The 25,219-nt window shown below is 56.4% G+C and overlaps 12 protein-coding genes across 12 annotated transcripts; 6 read left to right on the top strand and 6 right to left on the bottom strand.

The window, feature by feature from the left end:
• Positions 1–10: 10 nt before the first annotated feature.
• Positions 11–1,034, bottom strand: VTJ04DRAFT_2482 (uncharacterized protein; the record flags this gene model as incomplete). Its single annotated transcript, XM_069360276.1, has 2 exons — positions 11–702; positions 782–1,034. The coding sequence occupies 2 exons, from the start codon at positions 1,032–1,034 to the stop codon at positions 11–13; spliced, it is 945 nt and encodes a 314-aa protein (XP_069221003.1).
• A 529-nt stretch (positions 1,035–1,563) lies between these two features.
• VTJ04DRAFT_2481 (uncharacterized protein) lies at positions 1,564–2,789 on the top strand (the record flags this gene model as incomplete). Its single annotated transcript, XM_069360275.1, has 2 exons — positions 1,564–1,692; positions 1,746–2,789. 2 exons carry the CDS (start codon positions 1,564–1,566, stop codon positions 2,787–2,789), a joined length of 1,173 nt encoding a protein of 390 aa, XP_069221002.1.
• Positions 2,790–3,265: 476 nt separating this feature from the next.
• VTJ04DRAFT_2480 (uncharacterized protein) lies at positions 3,266–4,438 on the top strand (the record flags this gene model as incomplete). The annotated part of the gene is made up of 2 exons (XM_069360274.1): positions 3,266–3,703; positions 3,887–4,438. 2 exons carry the CDS (start codon positions 3,266–3,268, stop codon positions 4,436–4,438), a joined length of 990 nt encoding a protein of 329 aa, XP_069221001.1.
• An 824-nt stretch (positions 4,439–5,262) lies between these two features.
• On the bottom strand, positions 5,263–5,787 carry VTJ04DRAFT_2479 (40S ribosomal protein eS30; the record flags this gene model as incomplete). The annotated part of the gene is made up of 5 exons (XM_069360272.1): positions 5,263–5,286; positions 5,372–5,447; positions 5,517–5,571; positions 5,687–5,700; positions 5,768–5,787. The coding sequence occupies 5 exons, from the start codon at positions 5,785–5,787 to the stop codon at positions 5,263–5,265; spliced, it is 189 nt and encodes a 62-aa protein (XP_069221000.1).
• A 2,446-nt stretch (positions 5,788–8,233) lies between these two features.
• VTJ04DRAFT_2478 (uncharacterized protein) lies at positions 8,234–9,219 on the top strand (the record flags this gene model as incomplete). Its single annotated transcript, XM_069360271.1, has 2 exons — positions 8,234–9,066; positions 9,135–9,219. 2 exons carry the CDS (start codon positions 8,234–8,236, stop codon positions 9,217–9,219), a joined length of 918 nt encoding a protein of 305 aa, XP_069220999.1.
• A 323-nt stretch (positions 9,220–9,542) lies between these two features.
• VTJ04DRAFT_2477 (uncharacterized protein) lies at positions 9,543–13,452 on the bottom strand (the record flags this gene model as incomplete). The annotated part of the gene is made up of 4 exons (XM_069360270.1): positions 9,543–10,096; positions 10,154–10,657; positions 10,717–12,589; positions 13,123–13,452. 4 exons carry the CDS (start codon positions 13,450–13,452, stop codon positions 9,543–9,545), a joined length of 3,261 nt encoding a protein of 1,086 aa, XP_069220998.1.
• A 1,233-nt stretch (positions 13,453–14,685) lies between these two features.
• Positions 14,686–15,051, bottom strand: VTJ04DRAFT_2476 (uncharacterized protein; the record flags this gene model as incomplete). The annotated part of the gene is made up of 1 exon (XM_069360269.1): positions 14,686–15,051. One exon carries the CDS (start codon positions 15,049–15,051, stop codon positions 14,686–14,688), a length of 366 nt encoding a protein of 121 aa, XP_069220997.1.
• Positions 15,052–15,110: 59 nt separating this feature from the next.
• On the bottom strand, positions 15,111–15,689 carry VTJ04DRAFT_2475 (uncharacterized protein; the record flags this gene model as incomplete). Its single annotated transcript, XM_069360268.1, has 3 exons — positions 15,111–15,212; positions 15,290–15,604; positions 15,675–15,689. The coding sequence occupies 3 exons, from the start codon at positions 15,687–15,689 to the stop codon at positions 15,111–15,113; spliced, it is 432 nt and encodes a 143-aa protein (XP_069220996.1).
• A 561-nt stretch (positions 15,690–16,250) lies between these two features.
• On the top strand, positions 16,251–17,355 carry VTJ04DRAFT_2474 (uncharacterized protein; the record flags this gene model as incomplete). The annotated part of the gene is made up of 3 exons (XM_069360267.1): positions 16,251–16,298; positions 16,353–16,425; positions 16,478–17,355. 3 exons carry the CDS (start codon positions 16,251–16,253, stop codon positions 17,353–17,355), a joined length of 999 nt encoding a protein of 332 aa, XP_069220995.1.
• A 1,279-nt stretch (positions 17,356–18,634) lies between these two features.
• VTJ04DRAFT_2473 (uncharacterized protein) lies at positions 18,635–20,659 on the top strand (the record flags this gene model as incomplete). The annotated part of the gene is made up of 5 exons (XM_069360266.1): positions 18,635–18,951; positions 19,012–19,205; positions 19,265–19,705; positions 19,767–20,258; positions 20,307–20,659. The coding sequence occupies 5 exons, from the start codon at positions 18,635–18,637 to the stop codon at positions 20,657–20,659; spliced, it is 1,797 nt and encodes a 598-aa protein (XP_069220994.1).
• Positions 20,660–21,112: 453 nt separating this feature from the next.
• Positions 21,113–22,864, bottom strand: VTJ04DRAFT_2472 (uncharacterized protein; the record flags this gene model as incomplete). The annotated part of the gene is made up of 1 exon (XM_069360265.1): positions 21,113–22,864. The coding sequence occupies one exon, from the start codon at positions 22,862–22,864 to the stop codon at positions 21,113–21,115; it is 1,752 nt and encodes a 583-aa protein (XP_069220993.1).
• An 830-nt stretch (positions 22,865–23,694) lies between these two features.
• On the top strand, positions 23,695–24,739 carry VTJ04DRAFT_2471 (uncharacterized protein; the record flags this gene model as incomplete). The annotated part of the gene is made up of 2 exons (XM_069360264.1): positions 23,695–23,749; positions 23,814–24,739. The coding sequence occupies 2 exons, from the start codon at positions 23,695–23,697 to the stop codon at positions 24,737–24,739; spliced, it is 981 nt and encodes a 326-aa protein (XP_069220992.1).
• Between the last annotated feature and the right edge of the window lie 480 nt (positions 24,740–25,219).

Genomic DNA, 25,219 nt, shown 5'->3' with positions numbered 1-25,219 from the left:
GTCGCCATCTCTACACACTTCCCGCGGACGTCGTCGCCGTCGCCGCAGCTTGCGCTTTTGCCGCGGCTTCAGCCTCTTTCTTCTTCCTCTTCCTCTCCTCCCTCTCCCTCCTTCTCATCTCCCTCAAATCCGGCGGCGGTTCCACCCCCAACTCCTTCCTCAACTCCTCCACGCTCCTCTCCAACTGCTCCTCCCAGTACACATTAATCACCTCCTTTGCCCTCAGCCCGTTCCTCAGCGCCCAGGGCAGGTAAATGTCGCAAAACCGCCTCCTCTCGGTCGGCTTCAGCGTCGCCGCGGCGAACACGCTCAGTCCCGTCATGGGCAGCAGCGTGTTGGCAAACTCAAAGGCCTTGAGCGCCACCTCGCCCTCGCGCACGATCGGTAGGCCCGTCAGCGCGTGGTAGAAATCGTGGCACTCGCGGTAGCGCTGCAGGACGTAGGCGCACTCCTCGTCGTCGACGTGGCGCACGGGCGCGCGCGTGTCCGGGGATACCCCTTCGCGGTCGAGCCAAGCAACGTAGGTGCGGCCCACGGTGCCCTCGGGCAGAGCGCGCAGGCGGGGAAGGTTGAGGGAGGCCGAGGTGATGCGCGGCCGGTCGCGCAGGATGCGGCGGCCCGTCGGGTCGGAGAGCATGGCGTCGCGGAGGCGGTAGATGAAGTAGGGCGTGCAGGTTACTTCGGAGAAGACGGCGATGAGGTCTGGGATGGGTAGAGGCCCGGGACGCTGGTTAGGAGGAGGGGAATGATGTGGGCTGGGGATTGGAGGGTGGGAGCTTGCCTCCTCGGTATGGGTTGATGAGAGACCCCAGGCCGGAGCCGATGGTTAGGGCGAACCTCTCAATGCCGGAGAGAGGGACATGGCCGGGATAGTTGGGTGGTGGGCGGGTGAGGCTAGAGAAGGAGAGCGGCCGGCGGTTGGAGGGGGTTGTTAGCGCAACGGCAGCGGCGGTGGTGGTGGCAGTGGTATGGGGATGAAGAGGGAGTGAAGTGCGGGCTACAAGCGCCGCTGTGCGTCTGAGGGTGACTTCCATGGTCAATTAGACCCGGAGTGCCGGAGTGACATCCTGGGGATGGGCCGGCGAGGAAAGAATTCAGACCCGGCCGACAAAGTGCTCGGAGTGGTTCAATGCCTTCTGGGTCTTGGGAGCTCGGCGATCGGTGGGATCGGAAGAGAAAGATGCCGATGTACCCTAACCCTAAAAGAAGGGATGGCGACTGCATTCTTATTCGATCCTAACCCTGGAGAATGTGTTGGGAAGGGATTTGGGGACTTCAACTTCCATCCCTGAGCCTCCATGAACCAAACATCAAAGTGAGATGACCTCGAGATGAATGATCTAAACCTGTGAAACATGTCCAATGGAGTGACTCGGTGAGCGTTTCATTCAAGGGGTCATGAAAAGTAAACATAAAATGTGTGGCGGGCTCTCATTGGAACTTTCTTAAGAACAAGCTGGAAGTGAGGCGTGGCCCGACTACTTCTCTCGTCCTTCTTTTCTCCCCCTTTCTCTATTTCGTTCCATCCAACGGGTCCATGACTCCAAACTTTCATCTATCAACATGACCAACATGGAGGCCTACGACGAGCTTCTCCGCTGGGCTCAGGACCGCGGCGTCGAGCTCAACGGCGTCGCGCCCAAGGCCATTCCCGGACGGGGCATCGGCCTGGTAGCTACCAAGCCGCTCAAGGCATGAACTTCATGACTTTCACCTCTTGAGGCCTTGTACTGACCAGGTCCCAGTCCAACGAGCTCATCATGCACATCCCCAACTCGGCCCTACGCTCCATCACCACTGTCCGGCCGCGTATCAAGAAAACCCTCCCAGCAGACACCAAAGTCCACGCCCTCCTGGCCGCCGAGCTGGCCCTGGACAAACCCACCTCCAAACACGCCCCATGGAACGCCGTCATCCCGAGCAGGGAGGACATGACTTCTTCTCTTCCTCTCGCCTGGCGCGACGCCCGCCTCCACACCTACCTGCCCCCGCGCGCCCGCACCCTCCTCCAGCAGCAGTCCGCCAAGTTTGAGCGCGATTGGGCCGTCGTGACTGACTCCAACTCACCTGCCCTCCGCCACCTGACGCGCGACGAGTACCTCTACTTCTGGCTGCTGGTGAACACGCGCACCTTCTACCACGAGACGGCGCGTACCGCGCGCCGCCTGGCGCACGACGACCGCATGGCCCTGCAGCCCGTCGCGGACCTGTTCAACCACGCCGACGAGCCCGGCTGCGACGTGGCGTTCGGCGCGCCCCGCGGCGGCTTCGAGGTGGCCGTCGCCGAGGGCCGGGCGTTCCAGCCCGGGGAGGAGTTGTGTATCTGCTACGGGAGGCACAATAACGATTTCTTGCTGGTGGAGTACGGGTTTGTGCTGCAGCGAAACCGGTGGGACGAGGCGGCGCTCGATGATGCGTTACTGCCTGAGCTGAGCGATGAGCAGAAAGAGGCGTTGGAGGAGAAGGGGTTCCTGGGCGGGTACATGCTGGACGCCGAGACGGTGTGTTACAGGACACAGGTAGCGTTGAGGCTGTTGTGTGCGACGTCGGTGGAGGAGTGGGGGAAGTTGGTGGACGAGGGGGAAGATGGTGGGGAGGCGATGCAGAGGAAGACGGATCGGTTGTTGTTGAGGATATTGACCAAGTATCGCAAGACGGTGCAGCAGACGATTAAGGAATTGGGGCAACTAAATGATGTCGGGGAACCCTGCCAGAGAGATGTGCTTTGCACGAGATGGAGGCAAATCCAGGTGTTGATAGATCGGGAAATTGAACGTCTTGGTTCGTGATGTCCCTAGGACAGGGTATCTGGGGTCAGAGAGTCTTCGACCATTTCACCTGAGCCAGTGCCATTTGACATCTGAAGGCTTGAGACATGGGATCGATATGTAGCGCTTATGTACAGAAATAAGTAAGCTGACCCAAGCCCAGGTCTGCTGCTAGGTGAACATTTTGAGGTTAAGCAGATGCAGGTCAACGAGGCCAACAAGGTTCTCTACTTAGGAAGTGGGTCCAGTTCTTGTCACATCACAATTGAGGACGAACGACTATCACTGTCCTCACAATCATCAACACCTTCAACAACCTGCACCATCTGGGTCAGGTTGTTGATGCCGACATCTCCATTTTCCCTCTGTCATTTCGAATCTCCCCTGATTTCTCAACCCCCTCCTCCAGTCCCGTTTCCTCCTCTCATCGCCGCCATCCTCTTGCGCACCTCGCCTTGCTTACCTAAACCACCCAAACAATGAAATTCACCCAAGCGATGAAGCTCACCGCCATCAAAATCCGAGGTCGAGGATCCAAGAAGGACAAGTCAAAACCTCAACCAGACAACAATCCGCCGCGGGGCAAGATCCGAGGCGCACCAGACGATGACGGCGAGAGCAGCACAGCAGCCTCAGGCCATGGCCGCCCACCATCCCGGAAACGGGCCAAGGAGGTGACCACGAGGGCGGGACCGGCGACCATCGAGATGCTGCCGACCGAGATCCTGGAGCGCATCATAATGATGTCCGAGAACATCAATTTCCTGCGGGCCAGCCTGCGCATCGGCAAGCGCTTTTCGAACCCATCGTTCCTCAACGAGCTGGTTGAGGCCGCCTTTGCGCCCGTCTGGGATCAATACTACGGCGTTGAGTTCAGGTCGAGGTTCTGGGCTGACGGGGACATCGTGCAGGACCTGGGCAATCCTACCTTTCAGGTTCGTGTTTTACCCGCTTCCGGTTCCTTACTCTACGCTCTCTCCTTAGGCAGCTCTGGCCTTGCTGTATCATGAGCAGTGACGCCAGCCAGGGGACGCAATCAGTATTTGAGCTAAAGCATTCTACACGCGATGATGATAACCTCATGAACTAACATTAATTCTCACAACCCCCTCCTTCAGAGCGATGTCCTCGCCTGTCCCTGGGTCACAGCGGACATGATAATCGCGGCCCAGCAAAAGTCGTACCGGCGGCGAGGCGGGCCGGGGGAGCTGGCTGTGCGGTATCTCGCCAATCCGCCTCCCCCTGATTCGGATACGCTCAAGGAAGACGGCCTGACTTGTCAATTCTTCGAGAATGGCGCAGATGATGTGTTGACGCGGTTCAATGGCGACTGGACTAGCTTGAGAGAAAGTTGTTCCGGGCTTCTCAACTCTCCCGACAACCCACCACCAACATCTTCCTTTGATCCCTCTGTGAATGAACGCATCACTCGTATCCTCGACCGGCCAAAGCCGGAGAGTTGGTACGTGGAGGCCAACCGGCGGATCACTGTCCCCGAGCGTCTTCTCGAGGGGCCGTTTGACTGGGAGATGGCCAAGCTGTTGTTCTGGCTCTGCCGTGGCGGTGTTCAATTGACCCAGTCGTGGACGTGGGAGGTGAGAATCAATTGGGTCTCTTTCTCCATGGTTATAATTGTCGCGGTTGCTAACGGGTTGCATCATGCTACGTAGTTGACGATCAAAGGATACAAGCGGATCATGACAACCAAGGATCAATGTCTCGCCCTCGTCTTGCTCATCATATTTGAGAGAATGGATGCGTTTATTCACTGGCCCGACTATCTTTCAAGACTTGAACACGATAAGTTGGTCGGTCTCTTGGATTACTGTGAAGAGCAAGAATACATTTCACCAGTGGTGTGGGCTTGTGCTCGGTCCGTGATAGGACGTGCGAAATTGAGAAAACAATTGAGGGCACGGAGGAGCAGCGTGACGATTCGTCGTCCGTGAAGGCTCTGGGAGTTTCTTCTAAAGGCATAGGAGGGCATGGGTGCTGATGGATAGAAGCAAGGCAGCTGATCTCGTGGCAACACATCATTCCAATACCCAATCGAAAGTCATGACCACGTCCCCATTGCCCCACGGCGGGCGAGCATTTATTGCAGAGAATGCCGAAGAACTCCCTACCGAGCGTCGCCTGGATGTAGTTACATTGGGACGCATCGCCAAATGCCAGAAGAAAACCCCTTTCCTCCGTGTTTTCCCAGAGAACCGTGCGAAAAAGATGATGCGCCGATGCCCGAAAGCCAGAGAGTCATGATATTGATTGCTACCCGGAGGTGGTGTTGTCGTCGTCGTCGTGGTCGCGGCAGTGCCGGGTCCTGGCCAGTCCAGCGATGGGCTGGTTAGAGCTGACGGCATCACCAGCGCCACCACCACCACCGGGCCCTGCCTCCACCACCATCCCCAAGCGACGCCTTCCGCGGCATGGCTCGCATTCTCCAAAAATGCTACCAGGCGTTGCCGAAAGCGACTTGTCACGCGCTCGTTACAATTTAGTTGCCGGGGTTGGGGTTCATCTGTTTGAGAGAGAGGAAGTGAGTCAGCATGACTGCTTGCTTCCTGTGATTCCGTCGCTGGGGGAGGGGTCCGTCCAAAACCAACCTTGCGCTTGCCGCCAGTCAACGTGATGTTCACGAAGCGGCGGGTGTAGAGGAGCCTCTTCTTCGCGCGACCCTTACTGCTCGATTGTCAGACACTGATGATGTGGGTTTCGAAACGCTGGGGCACAACCGCGGGGCGCACATACGGGACCTTCTTCTTCTCCTGCTTCTCGACCTTGGGGGTCTGAGACTTGACCTTGCCTGTATTTCCGCATCAGCTGCCGTTCTGGTTCTCGAGATTGGTGGGATTCCGCGATGTCGTCGAGTCGTCGAAGTCATCGTCATGGAGGGTAGCGGAAGAACGGATCAGACATACCGGCACGAGCCAAACTGTGGTCGAATGTCAGTAACGCGATGACAAGCAGCAAGACAGCAGTACGAAATTGCAGAATCTCACCTTCCGTGAACCTTGCCCATTTTGAATTACTTTTTGTCGTCTGTCGATGACGTTGTCGAAGGTTGGATGCGGGAGACAGAAGGACGGGTCAGATTCTTCGCCTGGATGGAGGGTTCGGGGCGATTTCTGCCATTATCGTGGCGATTACCTAATTCTTGTGGGAGCCCTGCGGGGCTTGGTTGGGGCTGGCCATGAGACGATCACGTGATCGGCGTGACTCAGCCGGCCAGCAACCCGAACCCGGAAAGTGCATAATGTTTCATCGGAAATATGTAAGACACCGTATAACAGCTGGACATCAACTCGACGAGAGTCCCTTTCCCTGTGAGCCAGCAAGTGTGCCGGGTGAGAAACTATTTCCTGTGGCATAGATACTCTTTTTACTGGCAGACCGATGATGGATATTGTACATCATTTTCCTTGAAGCATCGCCACAGATGTGACTGTTCTCATCAGGCCCGAGAGAAACCGGACCATGCCCTGGGTCTTTGGGGGGGAGCAGACCTTGGACTACTATGCCATCACGTTTTCAGTACGACTATGTCATGATTAAGGACATTCTCAAACTAATTACCACGTCTCAGAAACTGAGGGGTTGCCAGCCGATGTCAACGTCGAGACAGACAAAGACTAGCACAGGGTTGGTGGGAGGGGACATCAAAGCCACCGACTCACCACCACTCTCTCAGACATGGTCGATGATATTGACACTTTCCGTGTTGGGGTTAATGCAATGTCATCAAACAGAAAGTTCAACCAAGAATCTTCTATTTACGACACCTGGAAGCCTGTATGAGAACATCCTCAGCTTTGTCCCAAGTGTCAAAGGATTCTTGGCCAACTCGATACCACCCATCCATCCATCAGCTCTCACAGAGCGTGTTGCCCATACCAAAATAACCTTGACGCATGGAAAACAAGCGAGTGAGAACGATGAACGCATGCTCCTCACCTCTCACTCCAACCCCACAGTCAACGTGCCTTTTTCTCTATTTCCCGACTCAAAGCCGATTTGTTACAGTGAAAAAAAGAGGAGTCGTTGTCCAAGAAGGGCAGATCCGGAGCTGGGTCGGTCCATCAAAAGTTATGACCGGAACCCCTCCCACGAGAGCATTCAGGATAGCCCGAGTTTATTCCTCCATGCGCGCCTTTTTACCTTTTCACCCCCCTCATGGCAGGCGGCAGTCATGAGCGACCAGGGGGCGCTCAGGTCATCCTGGTACGCCTGCTTATTGATCCAGGCGTACCCAGTCCGATTCGTTCGGTTGCACGGCATTCTCGGTTGAGTAAGGAGGAAGAGAAAGAAAAGAGGACGAATGTGGTTGAAGTGGCCTCGATTTATAGACATTTTAGTTGGTCCGCGCACGACTGCTGTCATGGTCGAAGCGCCCTGTTACCACTGTTTCGTTGTCTCGAGGTGGACATAGCGCGGTTGAGATGTGGCTGGCGGGTGTATAATGTCCCGGAGTTCATCTAGACAAAGCAGCGAGCGTCGAGGCTGACTGGAAGATGTTGAAGACCAGTACGGAAGCCGCGGAGTCTCCTGATGAAGCTCCAGGTTGTGGATTTGCAGACATTTGGCGAGATAGGTAGGTGTTTACAAGGAAACAGGCAGAACATGGATACGATCACATGTCATGATTTGAACATACATGAAATGCTGTCTTCCAGAAAAGAGTCCACGGCATGTATGCTGTGAAACCTCATGAGTCGACTTGGACCAACTGTTCATCCTGAGAGGGCTTCGGCTCCATGTGCTGTACAGCATCGGAATCTCCTTTACCGACTGTCACACAGGCAGTCCAGGCCATGGAAATCAGTGTAACAACGGTCTTTGGTCAAATGAATGGATATTCTTTGCCGGCTCCAATGTAGTCCTGGGGCTCTTTCACTTCGGACACCGGGTCACCTTGGTTACGTTAAACTCAGATGAAGCATCTTTAAGATGTCTCGTCGCTCTTTCTAGCCTCATTCTGCCTCCCTGGCATCACACAAAGCTCAAAGACATCAAGGCTGACAAGCCCCGACAAGACTTGACGTTGTTGAACACAACACTTACACGCCATTGGCTAAAGATCATCAAGATAAGATGTCTTGGCGCCAAGGAACCATGACATTGTCACGACTTCGCCTGCCAAGCATCTCCATGAACGCCAAGTCCTCCATCCATCATCTGACCCCTGTTGCGCGTTGGCCTGTACAACGGGCTTGCCTGCTAACGTTAGCTGCTTCACAAGCAGCTACCTTGCCGGATGTTCTTTCTCCTTGCCAGTTCCCGGGCAGTTAGGTCCCAGCGGTGGCTGTTGCATCTTCAGCCGTCCTTGATAAAGACCCCGCCTCACCTCTTTATCCCCCTCTTCCCAGCTGCCTCCTCCACCATCTCCTGTCTGTCCTTTGCCTAAGCAATTAGACTTCTCAAAATTTACTGCTACCAGCCTCCGACAACTCCGACAGAACCACTCCAAGATGAAGCTCACCACCGCCCTCCTCACCTGCTCCACGACCCTCACCTCCACCGCCTCCGCCTCCGTCCTCCTCCCTCGCTCCCCTTCCCACCCCGACCAACAACATGTCACCCGCATCCCCACCTCCTACGAATCCGCCGTCCTCGGCCGGCGCATCCTAGCCCTCACCCCGATCGGTACCATGGCCACCGTTTTCCAGGCAGGCGACACCAAACAGCGCCGCCCCGACGATCTGGACGGCAAGCCGTACAATTTGATGGAATATATCGCCGACTGCGAAGACTCGGGCAACCCCACCATCCTCGCCTTCCCCATCGGGACGGGCTTCCATAATGCCGACGCGGGCAGCAACGTCTCGCTGGCCGTGAGGTGGACGCCGCCACCGCCTCCGCCACCGGGAAGGGAAGACGAGAAGAAGGAGAGCGCGGGGTGGTTGGAGTGGCTCGGTCTCGGCCGGCGGAATCACCATCACCACCACCGCCATCTCTACGCCGATGAGCTGGCCTACAACTCCGATTCCGACTCAGACTCTGACTCCGACTCAGAACAAGAAGAAGAACCACCCAACCGACCCTGGCGCCCCTCCCCCGCCGCTCTCCCGCGCTTCTCCCTTATCGGCTATCTCGAGCCTATCCCCGATGCCGACGACATCACGACTCCGACCGGTCGGGCAATCGCCCGTTGCTACACCAAGCAGCACCCGGATGCGAGGTTCTGGCTTCCCGGAAGCCCGGTGCACGAGGCGCATTTCGTGCGGTTGGTGGTGGAGCAGGTGTACTGGGTTGGCGGGTTCGGGGATAGGGCGTATATTGGGTGGATTCCTATCGATGAGTGGTAAGCGTTGTTTCTCTCTTCTTTTAAAATGATACATGGACGAAATTCGTTGCTGACGTGTCGAACAGGAGGAAAGTCACTCGCGAGGAGTGGGAAAAGGTCCGCCTGCCTGGCGAGAAGCGGCGCTGGAGGCCGTGGGGCGATGACCTTTAAAGCTGTGGCTGCGTGTTGAGTTTTCTTGGATCCTCCTATGCATTGACTCTGGTGGCGTTTTGGGATGTCTCTTCGTATTCCGGTTACTTTCCCTTCCCTCTGTGGCCAAAGCTCGGCATCACCACGAAGGAAACGTAGTACTTCCACACCAAGTAGTTCCTAGTGTCTTCAAATTGATGTCTGTAGCAAGTCATTCTCCAAGGCAGTGCACACAAAAACTCCTCGAGATTGCTCCTTTATTTTCGAGCAGGGTATCTAGATCTAACAAGGAATACAATGCACATGCCACATGCACAGCTATCTATTTTCCGCCCTGCCACTTATTAATCCACGCGAATGATTACTTTCCACCCCAACGCCGATGCTTCCCGGATGGCACAGGCCAAACAACCCCTCCGCCGGCGGCTGATCAACGCATTCCACCCCTTCTCCGCACAGATCGCGCGCGCCAGGATCTCCATGTCCGAACCAAACTGCCTCCGCCTCGTCTCCGAGTGCATCTTCTTGGACGCGCTCTCCAGCGCGCCAGCAAGCCCGCCGTTGTCAAACCCACCACCACTACCGCTGCCCCACGGACCCGGCGAGGTTGGGGAAAGCGGAGAGAGCGTCATAGCCGAGGTGTTACTATCCGTCCTGCTAAGAACCGGCGATAGCGGGATCTCGTGCTCCTGCGGCAGGGGCTGGAAGTTGGTGATGCAGTCGATGACCAGCACCTTAGCCATCGTTGTGGCCGAGGCGGATGTGGTCGGGGCCAGGCTGGGTCGGTGAGTGGCCGATGAGTAGCTTTCGAGGAAGGTCTCAAGCGACGAATCCCGTTTGGCCAGCAGCTCCGACAGGTGCAGCACCGTGTATGTGAAGTACTTGTGCAGCGGGTGGCCTGAAAATGGTGTCAGTCCATGTTGACGAATGATTGTTGGCGATCAGGGATACTCACCGACGATACTAGCCGTCCGACCCCCAGCGCTGCTAATGCCGGACGCGTCGATGTGTTGGATAGTTGGGCTGGTTGGCGACTTCATGATTCTGACATGATGCGACGGCACGCATGGGTGCGCCGTGACAAAGTTGATATCCTTCACGAGGGAAAACGTATAATCTGTTGTCTCTTCGGAATCGACATCTGTCACTGAGAAGGTAATAGTAGCTGCGTACTTCTGAGCCTGTTGCGGGTTGGTAGCCGTGACATCTGACGTAACCGTGGCGCTGTCTTCCGTCGAGCCTTCCGTCTGCCTCGAGCCGTCGGGGCCCTGGAGTTTAAGATTCCGGAGCTTGATGTCCAAGATTGGGGGCATCTCATCACGGTAGATATTCTCAAACGGGATGATGAAGTCGGCCGGGAACACGGATGCAGGATCAGCATCACCGAGGACGTCCGCCTCCCTTTCAATCGCCTTCTTTCCCCAAATCCGGGCCCTCTTGTCCACATTCTGAGAGTCGTCTGCCATCTTGGTCAGCATCATGCAAAACACAACACGTTACTAGACGGCGTATCCATACCTTTGGTTTCTTCCGCCTCGACGTCCAACCACCCATCCCCAAATCCTTGTGGGATGACATCGCTGGAAATCCAACCCATGCACTCCACAGCACCCTTGCCTGCAGCAAGCACACGGCCGACGATGCAAGCTGTGCTCCAAAAACTCTTCCCGGAATAAACAAACCCCCCAGACAGGTTTGCCGTCGAGCCCAACCTTGAGAGAGCCTCTGGGTTGTTTTCCAGCAACGCCGCCATCAAGAGGTAACAGAGGCCCTCACCTGGCAGCATGAGGCCAGACACATAACTCTTGGTAAGCCAACCCGCTGGTTTCAGCTCCGTGGAGAAGATGGTACGCCGGTGCCGCTTGTGATTTGGGCGACCACCAGAGGATGACCGTTCGCCTTCTCCATGATCGGATGAAGGACGTCGTCGTGAGCTAGGAGCTACTAGAGGCGTGTGGATCGGCGTCCCTTCAACCACGGAACGACAATTCTCGGATATCTTTGAGACGTACGACTCGGCCTCGGGCCACCGCAACAGCCTGGCAAAATGAGCCAAGCCGTCGGCCTGCCTTTCTGCGTGCTTGCCCCGAATCGCGTAGACTGGGCTGCGGTGAGGCGAGGAGTCATGGTGATGGTGGTGAGAGAGGGACATACGCTTTGTCAACGTTGCCAACCAGCCAGTCCGTTTCTCTTCATCCCCGGTCTCTGGGACAGTGGGCTCCATCCTCACCACCTCCATGTTCTCAAGCCACGTGCGAGCCAGAATCAGGGACCACCGGACTGATGTGTTGGCTTCCTTCTCAAATTTGTAGACTTCGGCGCGTGGAATGCATCCTGAATCCAGTTCCGCACCATCCGTGATGGCGTCCAATCTGATGAGCAGCTCACATGCCAGGAGAATCTGCAGAAGCAACCAGTATCGCTCTTCTTGCAAGTTGGCCGCTGATTCGCCCGCCTTGGTTGACGCACCGTCCCCGGCTTCGTCCTCGACCGGATTATCCCACAGCAGCTGGCCAAGCCGGATCCTCCATTCGACATGAGAGAAATCGATCCACATGTTGGGAGTCGCGAGCACCTTGACCAGTGCCAGGATCTGAACAGCGAGGCTGTATGGGTCGTTGTGGTCAAGGACCTTGGTAGGAGGATGAAGAATGTGCAGAAATAGCTCGTTGTACAGCTCGTTGGTTAACCGGTGAAGGCGCAAGTGCTGCTCGGTGTACCGCCGGCTGTTTTTGATCAGCTGCTCCATGATGAAGTGCTCCTGGACATCCCGGAGGCCATCTTTGGATGTGAGCAGCCTTTTGCGTTGCTCAAGGACGGCAGGACGCCGCGCTGTGAGGCTAGGAAAGCCCCAAAGCTCCTCCTGGAGGGCGTCAGACACACTGAGCTCGAGGGCGGCCTGGTAGCCTATGCTCCCCTTTTCCAGACCGAACATGCTGAGCATGTTGGGACGCTCCTGGCACCGGGGGTAGAAATGAGCGCGCCGCTTCACCTCATCCTCAGTGGCCCGCTGAGCAGCAGACCTGTCACTCTTGACATCGCGCGTGATGTGCGGCCACGCCGTGACGCAGCCCCAGGCCCTGTCGGCGATCTGGGTATGATCAGTGAGGTCCCGGATCTCAACCGCCTCGTCATACGGAAATGCCACCATCGGGAGCGGCGCACCGCTGAAGTGCCCTATGGAGCGGGCGAAGTACTGCGGCGCTCCCGAGAATAGCTTCTCGATCTCTGCCTCGGTTAGGGTGGCCATGATACGGTTGAGTTTGAGGACAGGCCGCGGTCTGTCTTTCTCGCTGCCCGGAGGCGGAGGCGATGGCAATGGCTTGTTAGGGTTTATGGGGCCCTTCGGGGAAAGGGGTGTCGTCGATGTTGGGGACTTGGTGTCTGAGATCTAGTGAGTCGTTGAGGGACGAGTTAGTTACATTTGTCACTCATGACACTCGGCGCATGTCCTGAGCTCCATTGAAGCGCGAGAACGAGATGGGAAGCCCAATTGGCACATGAATCTTCCGGCCTCGTCTCGATCGAGGTAGGTCCGGTCTAACGTCCCAATGGTGAGGTTCCCAAGGTTGGGCAGTTCTGCTGCAATGCGCATCCATGTGCAGCGGTTGCAAACTGCAAGATACTAGGGGTTTCTGCATTTCACCCCTCGTACGATTGGTGCCGCAGACTTTCGGTTGGGGTAGGGACGGGTCGCCGGTTGTGGTCACGCGGTTGTGGTTCCGGGGGTGACGACAGAGAAGGCGGGACGGAGCCTCGACCCCGGCATCGAACCGACTTGGGCTTGGCTTGGCCCTGCGGCTTTCCTTCTCTTCTCCTGGCACTTGCCTTCCCGTCCTCGCACTGTTGCACCACATGCTGTCGTGCAAAACACAGAACCAAAACAAAAAAAATTGACGGGAAAATAGGAAGCTGTTAACTTACCGTTGGCCGGCGGGAGTGGTTGGGGACAAGTGATGCTGGCCCTTGAAGAGCTGGTCTCTGCGACGAAGGTGAAGATGGTGCTAGAGTCGGGGCCTGTTTCGAAGACGACGAGTTTCCCCTGATGCGATTTCGAATGCTGTGCAAAAACTCCTTGTTGAATCCTCGATGTCCCTTGGTTTCCTTATCGTCGCCATCCTTAGGTTCGGATCCATTCCGTGTGTCGTCGTTCCTCGATGCTCCGACGTTGGAGACTCCCTTGACGTCATCCTCGCCGTTCGAAGGGTCGCTCCATTTTCGACGCGGCGATCTGAGCTTCGAGAATGGGGACATCTGAGTCTCGATGCGTCCGGCCAGTGTCGTCCCGGGTTATTGTCCTCCAATTGTCCCCAATCGTGGTCTGTCGTGGCCAAGTGAACGGCAGCTCGAGTATGGCGGACTTGGCCCGTTGCGAACGCTCCCGGGAGGTCGGTTTGCTCTTAAGACCGGTGGTCGTCTTTCTGCCGGAAACTATTCCGCCGTCGATCTGTTGGACATACGTCAAGTCGATTTCAGCCAGGGTATTGTCGATCTGATCGACGTTCTGTCGGACGAGGGTTGGCTCGGACACCGGATAGAAGAGCGAGTAGCTCAGATTCACGAAACAGTCGACGGATCGAGAAATCAAGGATTGCGAAAGTCAAAACACCTTGTGTTTTTCGTTGCGACCGCGTCACTTATAAGTCCAGGTATCGCATGAACACCAAGGCCGGGAGGAGTGGATCTCGAAACCGGCAGACGGGACCGACGTTAACACCCGTCTTAAACCCCTTCCGCTGTACGCCATAAGACTGCTTATTATGAGGATGCGCACCGAAAGCCGCTGCCGGCCAAAAGGCTCGCTGACTGGGGAGTCTGCATGACGGATGCCAGCGTCCGTCTCTGCTGCTAGGTGGAGAGCTGTGTCGCACCAAGGGTCTCCCAAATCATCACCCCGCGTCCCCGGGCCCTGGATCTCACGGCGTCAAAATCTTGATGCACCGGCGGCGCCGAATCGTATCCAGCCGAGGACCAGACGGCTGAGAAACCTGGACGGCATCATGGTGCAGATTAGCCTCCATTCCCATGGCCGGTCCTATGCAGTCCTTGTTTTTCATGGGCAAGTTTGAATCTGAACCACGGAAGCACTTCGATTGGACGCCCTCTGGAGTGTTTGCATTCCCTGAGACATGGTGGACATGGGAAAAATGTCCGTTGTCCAGCATATCGACGATGCGGCGATTGCCGAGACAATCTGCCGGGAGACGAGACGTGTTGGGGGCGCCGAGTTGAGGATTTTCAAGCTGTATTGCCACGTGCTAGTACCTAGTGATATCAAGTGTGTTCTCAAAGTTTGCCACAGTTCTTGCTCGCATCTTTGCCCGGCATTTGGGAGGTGAAGAAACAGGCAATCGGGGACGAAGGCATTCACCTTTTTTGCTGAGAATACATTCCTGACTTGCCCAAAATCTCCGTCCAAGTATCATCGAGTGGGGCCTCCCGAACCCGCACCAAAGTTGAAACACCCGCCCACCCTCTCGCTACCAGCTACTGGATCCCGGTTATCCTGATACACGGGCAGCTGTTCCGTACGCATACATGACAGTTGGCTGCTTGCCACTGCGCAGAATCCCGCCGTTTTTCTTTCCCTAGTTGGGCTGCCCAATCTGTATGGAGACCTGCCCTCCACCACCGTACCACCTGCAATGCTCGCCAGTCGTCGCAAACATATCGAGCCTGTGGACTGTGGGCCGAGACGCGACATGATGATTGGGAGCTTTGCGTGACCTCAGGAACCTGACGGGACTTCCACACCCACAACATCGCCGCATGTTTGGCAGCAGCGCCACGCCGAAGGGACACCGAGGTTCTCCGAGTTGGGCAACTACGTCGTGGTTGACAAACTCGGCTCATCGAAAATCTTCTGTTTAGTGGTACCGTAAAATCCCCGAAGGTAACGTCACGATTGAGCCTCAGGCCGAGGTGTCGTGGACCACAATCAAGAGGTACTTGGGGTCCGGGACGATGACAAACTCTTGCTTCTTGGTGCGCAACCGGAGCAGTTTTACCTCATCCTGCAGTGTCCATGCTGGTTAAAACCACGGCCGCTGGCTGGCTGGCAGTTGGCCACGTCGGGAAATATGCTGCTTACCTCGGCGTCCAGCTCCTGCGTCAGGCTGTCAGCGGTGCTGACAAAGTTCCACATCATCGCGGCGATTTCCTCAATGCCCTGCTCACGGCTGGAGGGTTCGTCGCCATTCGCTTCGTCGTTGCTGTTGTTGCCGAAGGACGCAGTTCCCGCAGGGGTTGGTGATGAGGATGACTCTGCGGGTTTTGGGACCCGAAGAGAGCTGATTTGGCCACTGGTCTTGAGGATGGCCCCAGACTCCCGGTCGAGGACGAGAGTTGCCTTGACGCCCGGTTTCTTGGATAACCGGCCCAGCGTCTCGTCGAGGACATCGGCTCCCTTGGATGGCATGGTCAGTCAGAGCTGCGACAAGGTGATGAAGATGAAGATAATGATTTGGCTGACATACAACTGAATCTGCCATGTTGACGCCACCAAGTTTCAGTCCCTAGAGTCCTTTTACAACACGCAAAGAGGTTGTGGGGGTAGTTGGCTGGCCTGATTGTTGAACGTTTACCATGTTAAGGCGATCTACCTGTAGTTGATGGGTGAGAGTCTCACCTCAACAGGTGTGACCTGCACCACAGCGAACCAGATGCCACGGGTCACAGTGTGCAAACCACCTCAGCAACACCCAAAGGTATTCCTTCATGCTAAGTTTGCATCAATACCATAAAGCTCACATTTAGGCTGGAACTGCATCTGTAAATCTAAACTGAGCACACTTGCCTCGTCAATGAGCATTGGTGAAATATCTTGTTTGTCGACGTGCAGTTTCACCCCATGAACCTGCAGATGGATAGACGGCGAGTTTGTCTCTCACACTGTGCTCCAACACTGTCTGACAATCAGTCCGCCCGCAGATTCTGCCCTGCGACACCGCCAAAATTCTCAACCGCACCTCTCAACTCACCACACCTCAACACTTGGTTGCCAATTGCATCAGAGCCTGTTGGAAACCGACTTCGTTTCCAATATTTCCACAATGGGTTCCAGCGCAAAGAAGAAAAAGGAGAAGAAGAAGGATTTCCAGGCATGAACCACATCTATTTCCTTTTTATGAAAGTCACATCCTGACCAGACCCAGAAACCAAAACTCAAAGTTGGAAAGCCAAAAGCCAAGCCTTCCAACTTCACCGATACAAGTTTCAAAGCAAAGTGTAAGGACTCTTAGTTGTGAACAATGTACATAGATATCTAACCATTTGACAGCCATTGTCGTCAACCAACAAACCCTGGTCTCAGAATTCTCAGACCCCTCAGAACAGTTCAAACAGCAACTCTCCCTCGCCATCAATGCCAAACCCGACAACCAGCGGCGCGATGCGCTCGCATATATTACCAACCAGCTCTCTGCCAACCCATCTGTCAACCCCGTCGGCACGTCAGGCATCCTTACAAAGCTCCTGCCCCTTCTCTCCGACAGCTCTGCCTTAGTCCGCCTGCAGTTGCTCAAACTCTTCCGTACCCTCCCATCCACCGAAGTCCGTCCCCATGTCGAGAAAATTCTCATGTACGTGCGGGGAGGCATGGCCCACCTGTCCAGCGACGTGCGCAGCGACACCCTCAACGTAATGGACTGGTTGCTGGATGCGGCTGGGGACGAGGTCGTCTCTTGCCCTGGCGGCTGGCTTAAGACGCTGAACAGCTTCAGCTCTATGCTGGGGTGGAACCCACGTGCCGTGTCGGCTATGAGCAATAAAGGGTGGACGTCGGCACCAAAAAGTACGACCACTCTGGCCGTGAAGAAGGGGCCTGAAATTCAGGCACGGCAGATCCAGGTGCTCGCCAAGTTTCTGCAGATCGGGTTCAAGCCGGAGGAGCTGGTGGCGTTCGACCAGCAGGCGTATTGGGATAACATTTACAGGATCCCGGGCGTGCCGAATCCGTTCGCGCATCTTAACTTGTTTGGAGTGCCTAGGGATGAGGACAGTGAGATGTATCCAGACCGAGCGTCAAGGCAGCGGGTCTTTGATGCGAAATGGAGAGCAGCTATTGTGGCTGGGATGGAGGCAGCGAGGAAAGAGGGCGGCACGGTTGGGAGAGCCGCCGCGCAGTTGGACAGGGCACTTGGTGCCGGGCTGGGATAATGTTACCTGTTGATGAAGATGAATTTATGGAGTTGGTGGCGTTTGGGGCATATATGAAACATCAGAGACCGGTGTGAATTCAATTTTGTTATCACCTGTTTTGTAATGCAGAACCGTCAGAGAATGTGTCTTGTTGAGTTGTGACCTCGTCTGCTATGTAATATAAGATAAATAACCAGGACGAACTCACGTCATCCCCCAGACTTAACCAGTTTCCCCTCGTCCCTTCTCACACAAACCTCATCCAGAGATAGGATAATTCTAAGTCGGTGATAGTGTTATGGTGTACCAAAGCCTCTAGGAATGACATTTGTTTATTCGTCTCGTGTAGTCACCTTGTCCAGCTTTCACATATCCGAGACAATATAAGACGGACAGCTGCTGGAGCCGTTTGTTTAGTAATTACCTCTTCTGTCGATCTGTATATAAACAACAACCCCTGAATATCAAGTCGCACCAACCCGTGTCTCACAACGCCCATCATAGTTATGCCACGAACAAGTGACGCCCGCCTTCCCAACTCCCAATCCATAGAGCACGGCAATGTTGGCCGGTGAATCGCCTGTCCTGACCCGGCTGTCGGCCGGTCGAGAGGCGGAGCTGCCGGTCTGAGCTTCGAGGGTTGAACCCCGAGCCCGTCGCCGAGATGCCACAAAAGATCACCAGCTTGATCGGACTCAAACTCCTCGGGGGTCTCGGCGCGGAGTCTACGCCGCCGGCCCCGTACCCCTCTATTTGTACCCTCCAGTTCTCTCTCCCACCTTCTCTCTTCTTCATCTTCTTTTCTCCCACAACTTCTTCCCTCGCAACCCACTTCTCGGAGTCGGCTGCGATCTTCCCTCAACTCCTACTCCGCCATCACAACTTGAAGTGGTCAACACTAAGCAAGCAAGCAATCAGACATCAAGGTATGTAAACATCTCATTTCCTTTTTCCATTTCTTCTTCTTGTCCCTCCTCTCCTCATCCTCGATCCTCGATTCTTTTCTCGCTTTCTTCCTTTTGGCACCGACCCATGGTGTTCTTTCCCTCCGAACACACCTAGACTCTTCAGCAGGTCGATTCCTTCCTCGGGTGCCTTTGGCTGCCTAATGAGTTGTCGGTCGATCCTGCAGTCGAGCTCCTTCCCTAATCTTCCATCTCGGCTCTGCCTGGCCAGGCGAGTTGGGACTTCTTCCATTGCTTTTCCACGTCACTCTCTTCAGTGCGGTTGGGCGGTTGTGCTTCCTTATCTTTCATCTTCTAACACAGCATCGAACTCAGGTCGATCGACACTCACAATGTCCGACAATATCACCCAGTCCGCTGCCGAGGCGGCTATCGGCCAAGGCAATGAGCCTTTCAACATGACCCCTGTTGAGGCTGCTCTGCCTGCTGAGGAGAAGCCGAACATGGCCCAGAAGGCTGACTGGGGCGATCCGGTTCCCTACAACTACAACGCCTATACCAAGGATGCTACCCATGAGTGGGAGTCCAACACTGCTCGTTACGAGTGGGACGGGGACTACGGCGATGTCGGTCCGGAGTTCCCTGAGCTTGAGCTCCAGCTCTTTGGCGACCCTACGCTCCGCGGCAAGAAGGGTATCGACTTCAGCACGTGAGTTCTCTGCGTCCATTGTTGTGCCTTGCCAGTACCAGTGATTAACTCCGAATCCAGCATCGATTCGATTGAAGTCTTTCAGGAGGGCCCGGCCCGTATTGATCCCATCGCCAATTTCGAGGACGCCGGCCTCCACCCCGTAATGCTCAAGAATGTGCAGCTCGCAGGCTACGATGCGCCCACTCCAATTCAGCGCTACTGCCTGCCCGCAATTCACAACGGTTACGATGTCATTGGCATCGCGCAGACTGGTATGTACTGGACGCACCTCGAGTTGGCAAGGCCAGAACGTCTGCTCACAATATCTCAGGATCCGGCAAGACCGCCGCGTACCTCGTTCCCATCTTGAGCAAGCTGATGGGCAAGGCGAAGAAACTTGCGGCTCCTCGCCCGAACCCCGCCACTTACAAGCCGGGAGTGGATGCCCCTGTCACGGCTGAGCCTTTGGTGGTGATTGTCGCGCCCACCCGCGAGCTTGCGGTGCAGATCTTCAACGAGGCCCGCAAGTTCTGCTATCGCACCATGCTCCGCCCGTGCGTTGTCTACGGCGGTGGTACCTTCCGGGACCAGCAGGAGCAGCTGGGTCGCGGCTGTGATGTCCTGATCGGCACACCTGGCCGTCTCGTGGATTTTCTGGAGCGTCCCGCCGTCTTGACCTTGCGCCGCATGCGTTACATTGTCATTGACGAGGCCGATGAGATGCTGGCCGAGGACTGGAAGCCTCAGCTCGACAAGATCATGGCCGGCGGCGGTGAGTCTTAACTATCCGATCTAGAGTTTCGAGAGATCGAGATGCTAACTAGGCCCAACAGATCAAGAGGAGGGCACTATCAACTACATGCTCTTCTCGGCCACCTTTCCCAAGGCCGCACGCGACTTGGCGAAGACTCATCTCGCGGACACTCACGTCCGTCTTCGTGTTGGCCGTGCTGGAAGCACTCATAGAAACATCGCTCAGGATGTGATTGAGGTCGCTGGCCCCAAAAAGAAGCAAGCCCTTCTCGACTACATGAACGACCTCAAGCCTCAGCGGGTGATCATCTTTGCCAACTCCAAGAGGACGGTCGAGGAACTCGACGACCTGCTGTACAAGAACAAGTTCCCGTGCACGTCGATTCATGGTGATCGTAACCAGAAGGAGCGGGAGGCCTCGATGCGCGCCTTCCGCTGTGGTGACTGCCCTGTGCTCATCACCACCGGCGTTTCGGCTCGTGGCATCGACGTCCGGAACGTTTTCCTGGTGATCAACTACGATCTCCCGTCCATGGATCATGGTGGTATTGAAGAATACACTCACCGCATCGGTATGCTCTCATTTATCCTTGTTTAGTGTTCAAAGCTGACAATGACAGGTCGTACGGGCCGCATTGGACACCACGGCGTGGCTGTGTCTTTCTATGACCCGGCCCGCGACGAGCCCATCGCGTCCGTCCTTACCCGAACCCTGCTGGAGACGGACCAGGAGGTCCCAGACTTCCTCAAGCCCTATGTCCCCGAGGGCGTGGCCCGGGAGAACCTGAAGTTCGAGGCTGACTCCGACTTTGAGGAGGATGCCGGTGCTGCCGGTGCTGCTGGTGATGCTGGCGATGCCGGCGAGGGCTGGGGTTCTGGTTGGGGCACCGGTGCTGAGGGCGCCGAGGGTGTCGAAGTTCCCAACAACTTTGGCCCTGCTCAGTCGACCGAGGAGTCCGTTCCTGCCTGGTAACTTGCCCAGGATGTAGAATGGCTCAAGCTTTGTGTGTTCGGATCACTGGCACGGGAACGACGAGATCCAGCTACGGATTACCAGGGAAGATTTCGCGTTGTCGTTGATTTCACGGATGGATTTACGGTGAATGGCTGGGAAGGGGAATTGGGCAGGTAACACGGGATTCCAGGCGACTATGACCAAATATCTCCGTAGATAGCCCAAATAACATACCCTCCACCAAGAAACGTTGCTGTGAAGATTGTGATGTTTGTGTTATCTCCAAAACCTTTGGGAGACGGAGAGAGCACAAGAGTGACTAGAACTTTCGGCGGCTGAGTGTTCACAAACAGGCCAAGCCAAGTGGAGTGAAGCTGAAGGGTTGGAATGGCCATGAAGCTATATTTGCTCTATCGACACAAGAATATTATGTATTTGACAACAATATCAACCCAGCCATATCCTTGATCTTTATTTTGACAAGGCCGGCGACGCGGACAACCTCCACGCGCGCAACGGCAGGGCCTGGAGCTGCAACACCTTGGGGCGGATGAAGAGCACGAAGCTCACGACGCCGAAGAGCACACACAGCACGTTGACGACGTAGTATCCGTCGCGATGGACTTGGCAGATGCCTCCGGCGGCGAGACAGCGCTCCTTCTCGGCCTGGAGGGCGCAGCTAAAAGGTTCGGCAAAGGAAAGCTTTTGCTCGGCGTCCGGGTTGGGCCGGCAGGTGGCCGAGGTCAGGGCGTCGACCATGCGCAGGACAAAGAAGCGCGGGAAGGTGCCGCCCAGGTTGCAGACGGTGGCGAGCAGGGTCATGTAGGTGCCGCCGATGGCCGGGTCCGAGATGCGGGCGTGGAAGGCGGCGACGGCGACGAACATGACGGTGTTGGTGAAGGTGGAGAAGACGTGCTGGGCGATGACGGCGAGGAGGTACCACGCCGGGATGGGGCTTCCCTCGGGGAGGGCGGGGAAGGCGGAGACGGTGAGCTGCGCGAGGACGGCGGCGGCCAGGCGGCCCGCGAAACCCCAGCACCAGAGGCGCATGGGCGTGTAGGCCTGCGACCACTTGCCGGCGTAGTAGCCGACGCCGATCTCGAAGGGGAAGTCGATAAGGACGGTCAAGGCCATGTTGTCGGTGCCGAAGCCCTTGTCGAGGAGCTTGAGGGAGGTGACGCCGTCGTTGGCCTGGAAGCCGATTTTTGCGATGAGGTGGACGAGAATGATGGCCTGGATGTTGCGGAGCTTGAGCACGCCCCACATGATCTTGTAGACGTCCCAGATGCCGTCCTCGTTGCGCGTGCGGTCCTCGCGTTTCAGGAGCGCCAGGCCGACGGTTACGAGGATGTACGCCCACCCGGCGAAGGTGAGGTACCCGCCGAGACTGACCAGGCCGTAGTCGAGCTTTTGCGTGCGGAACCACCGGTTGGCGAAGTCCTTGGAGTTGAGGGCGAGGAAGACGGTGTGCGAGAGGAACTGCCCTGCGGTGAGGCCGACGGTTTGGGCAGTCGAGGCGTACGAGACATTACCCGGGGTGAGGAGGGTCAGGGCCCAGCCGTCGACGGCGATGTCTTGGGTTGCGCACATGAGGACCAAGAAAAACCACCACCCCGTAAAACCCCAGACGGACGGGCCGCCGGGCTTGCCCATCAGCTCCATCATGCGCTCGACGTGCGAGCCGAGGAAGAGCATGCCCAGCCCGGACAGGAACTGGATGGGCAGGATCCAGCTCTTGCGGCGACCGAGCTTGGGACTCCAGACGGCGTCGACGATGGGGCTCCAGAAGAGCTTGAGCGAGTAGGGGTATGAGGCGAGGCTGAAGACGCCAATCTCGCCGTAGGAGAGGTGGTTTTTCAGCAAGAAGGGGACAGAGCCAGTGGCGAGGCCGAGCGGGATGCCCTGGAGGAAGTAGAGGAGCACCAGCAGGCCGAAGTTGCGCTGGTCGCGGAGAGGGAGGTCGAAGAAGCCATGGTTGTTGAGGCCGGGGCTTTTCGGGGATGGGTCGTCGTCGAGGGAGAAGGAGTCGCGGGACATGAGGTGGGCGGCGGCGCCCTCGGAGGTGGAGGTCTCGTGGCTGATGTTGCGGCGCGACAGCTCGATGTTGGTGTTGGTGTTCATTGTCGTTGAGAGGGGGTCGGCGGCAGCTTTGCGCCCCGACGCGCGGCCCAAGGAACCGTTGGGCGTTGTGGGCGATTTTGCACGGCGAGGCTTGGTCCCCATGGAATGCTCTGAGCCGGGGACGGCAATGGGAGTGCGGATGTGAGGGTTGCTGGATAAAGGGGGGCCAATATGTCTTGGTGTTGTCTTGGTGTCTCAGTCAACGACGGCTTGGGAGAGAGAATTTACACGGAGCAGCTAGGTAGGTAGGTCTCTTGGGATAGAATATCAATTCGAACAGAAACTCTAACGAGTGACAAGAAAACAAGAAGCCGCCTGGTTGGTCCGGAGGATTAGGGAATATGCGAAGGTGGCCTTTTCCCGAAGGCTCACCGTTGCAGACAGATGGAGGTTTGAAAATCCTATGCCGGCGCATCCAGGGTTTCCTTCTTGTTCAGGGCCACGTCGCTGGTTCCAGCGCTGCGGAGCTGGCCCCTGGCCTCCACTGTGGAGAGAGCGTTGAATGTGGGGAATGCTTTGGTCACGGAGTGCCTGGAGAGGAAACTGTGACCTCTGTCAGTGGCAACTTGGACTGAAAGAATCTCGAGGTTTGTCAGCTTACATATCCAATAAAGCTTCATGACATTCGAGGAGCAATTTGAAATCAAACCAAGTGAAGCCTCCAAAAGTTTGTTGCTCTCAACGATGAGCTTCGACACCAGCGTTTCCAGATCGGGAAATGAGACATGGATCTGCCAAGCCAGCCCCACTCCGCGGCAGCTCGAGGAAGCAACATGGCGAACGAGAATCGCATGCAGTTCGCGATCACGGTCCAAAGTAAACAAACGCTCCACCACTTTGTAAGTCAAGACCATCTTCAACACACCAACTTGACTCTTGGTCCAGTCGTCACGCATAACCAGACGCGTCTCGAATCGCGCCAACGCGGCACAATGGCCACAAATCTCACAAATCTCGACGATGAGATCGAGGCACTTCAAGCCAAAGGTACTCAACTTGTTTCTCAAGCTCTCTTTGTTCACAACCACCATGCTAACACCTCCCACCCCAGCCGCCTCCCTCAAAAACCAACTCTCCCTCCACCTCACCACCCTCCTCACGGCCCGCTCAACCCGCAACCTCCTCGTCTCTCCTCCCAGCAGACCATCCCCTCCCACCCTTACCCTTCCGCGCCTGGCCACCACCGACACCACCACCGCCGACGACGGCCACATCTCCGAATCCACCAAGCTCAAGCTCCTCGACCTCTCCGACCAACAACTCGCCCACACGCAAGCCTCGCTCTACCGCGCCTGCGCGAGCGTCACCGCCTTTCGCGCGCGCGATCCCGACCCGAACGCCGTCGACAGCGGCGCGATCCTCGGCTTGCGCATCGACGTGGTCAGCCGCGCGAGGTTTCTTCGGCCGTACTACGTCCTGCTCAACAGGCCATATGTATCAAGCAACAACGCGCCGGCGTACGCGCGCAGGTACTTGAGAGTGCACAGACATACCCTGCCCCCGTGTATCCCCGTGGCGGGGTTGGCGGGGAGGTACTTACCGCCGCCTCCTTCTCCGTCCAAGGGTGGCGATGGAGGAGAGGCTAGGCAGCGACGGCCGGTGAGACAGCAAGATTTGGCCAAGTTTGTGCGCGCGTTGAGGAGGGAGATGGTGAGGTATCATCATCGGCTGGGAGTGGTGGCGGATTTGAGGAAGGTGGTGGGGTTGGTAGCGACGAAAAAGGGAGAGGGAGAGGGAGCTGCTTCTGCGTACCAGCAGCTGGTGGATATTACGCCGGCTGATGCTGAGGCGAAGCAGCTGACCCTGGAATGGGCGGATGGGCGCGTGGGGAGGTTGGTGATGGATGACGATGGGGATATTGTTAAGCTGGTCGTTTTGGGAGAGAATGGGAGGGATCACGAAGCTGCGAGGGAGCTTCTGGGAGGGGCTAGAAGCGTGGAGGATGTAGTCCGTCGGCTGGCGGCGGCGTTGGGTTGAGACGGGGTTGAAACGGTTGGTATATACCAACTGATCGTCGTCTACGGAGGAAGATTATGGATGGAGAGGTCTTGTTTGGCTGGTTTGTGGTCAAACACAACTAACATCCGTTCTGCCTCCATCCGTCCTGTCGCTCGACGACTACATGCTCCATCCAGCAGTGCCATGCGCACGAAATCTCAGAAGGAGCAGCTGAAGGTCAGAGGGTTTTGCTTCGTGCCACATGCGCACACTCCACCACCGGTACATGATCTACAGATGACGGTGCTTTGCACAGTCCAGCAGACACGGTACGGTACCGGCGTTCCCCCGACCATTCCATCCAAGCGGATTCGAGGCGGAAATGGACGCGGCACGATAGTCTATATAAGAACTCATACCAGCACATAGCAACGGTCCTACTCTATGAGTACGTGAGAAGGCCCGCAGCCTGCCATCATCCTGAGTCAGCCAGTCATCCCGGCAGTCAGGCACATTCAT

Source organism: Mycothermus thermophilus (genome assembly GCF_041956435.1).
Source record: "Mycothermus thermophilus strain CBS 625.91 unplaced genomic scaffold VTJ04scaffold_2, whole genome shotgun sequence".
Classification (NCBI taxonomy): domain Eukaryota; kingdom Fungi; phylum Ascomycota; class Sordariomycetes; order Sordariales; family Chaetomiaceae; genus Mycothermus; species Mycothermus thermophilus.
This window is presented reverse-complemented; position numbering and strand designations above follow the sequence as displayed.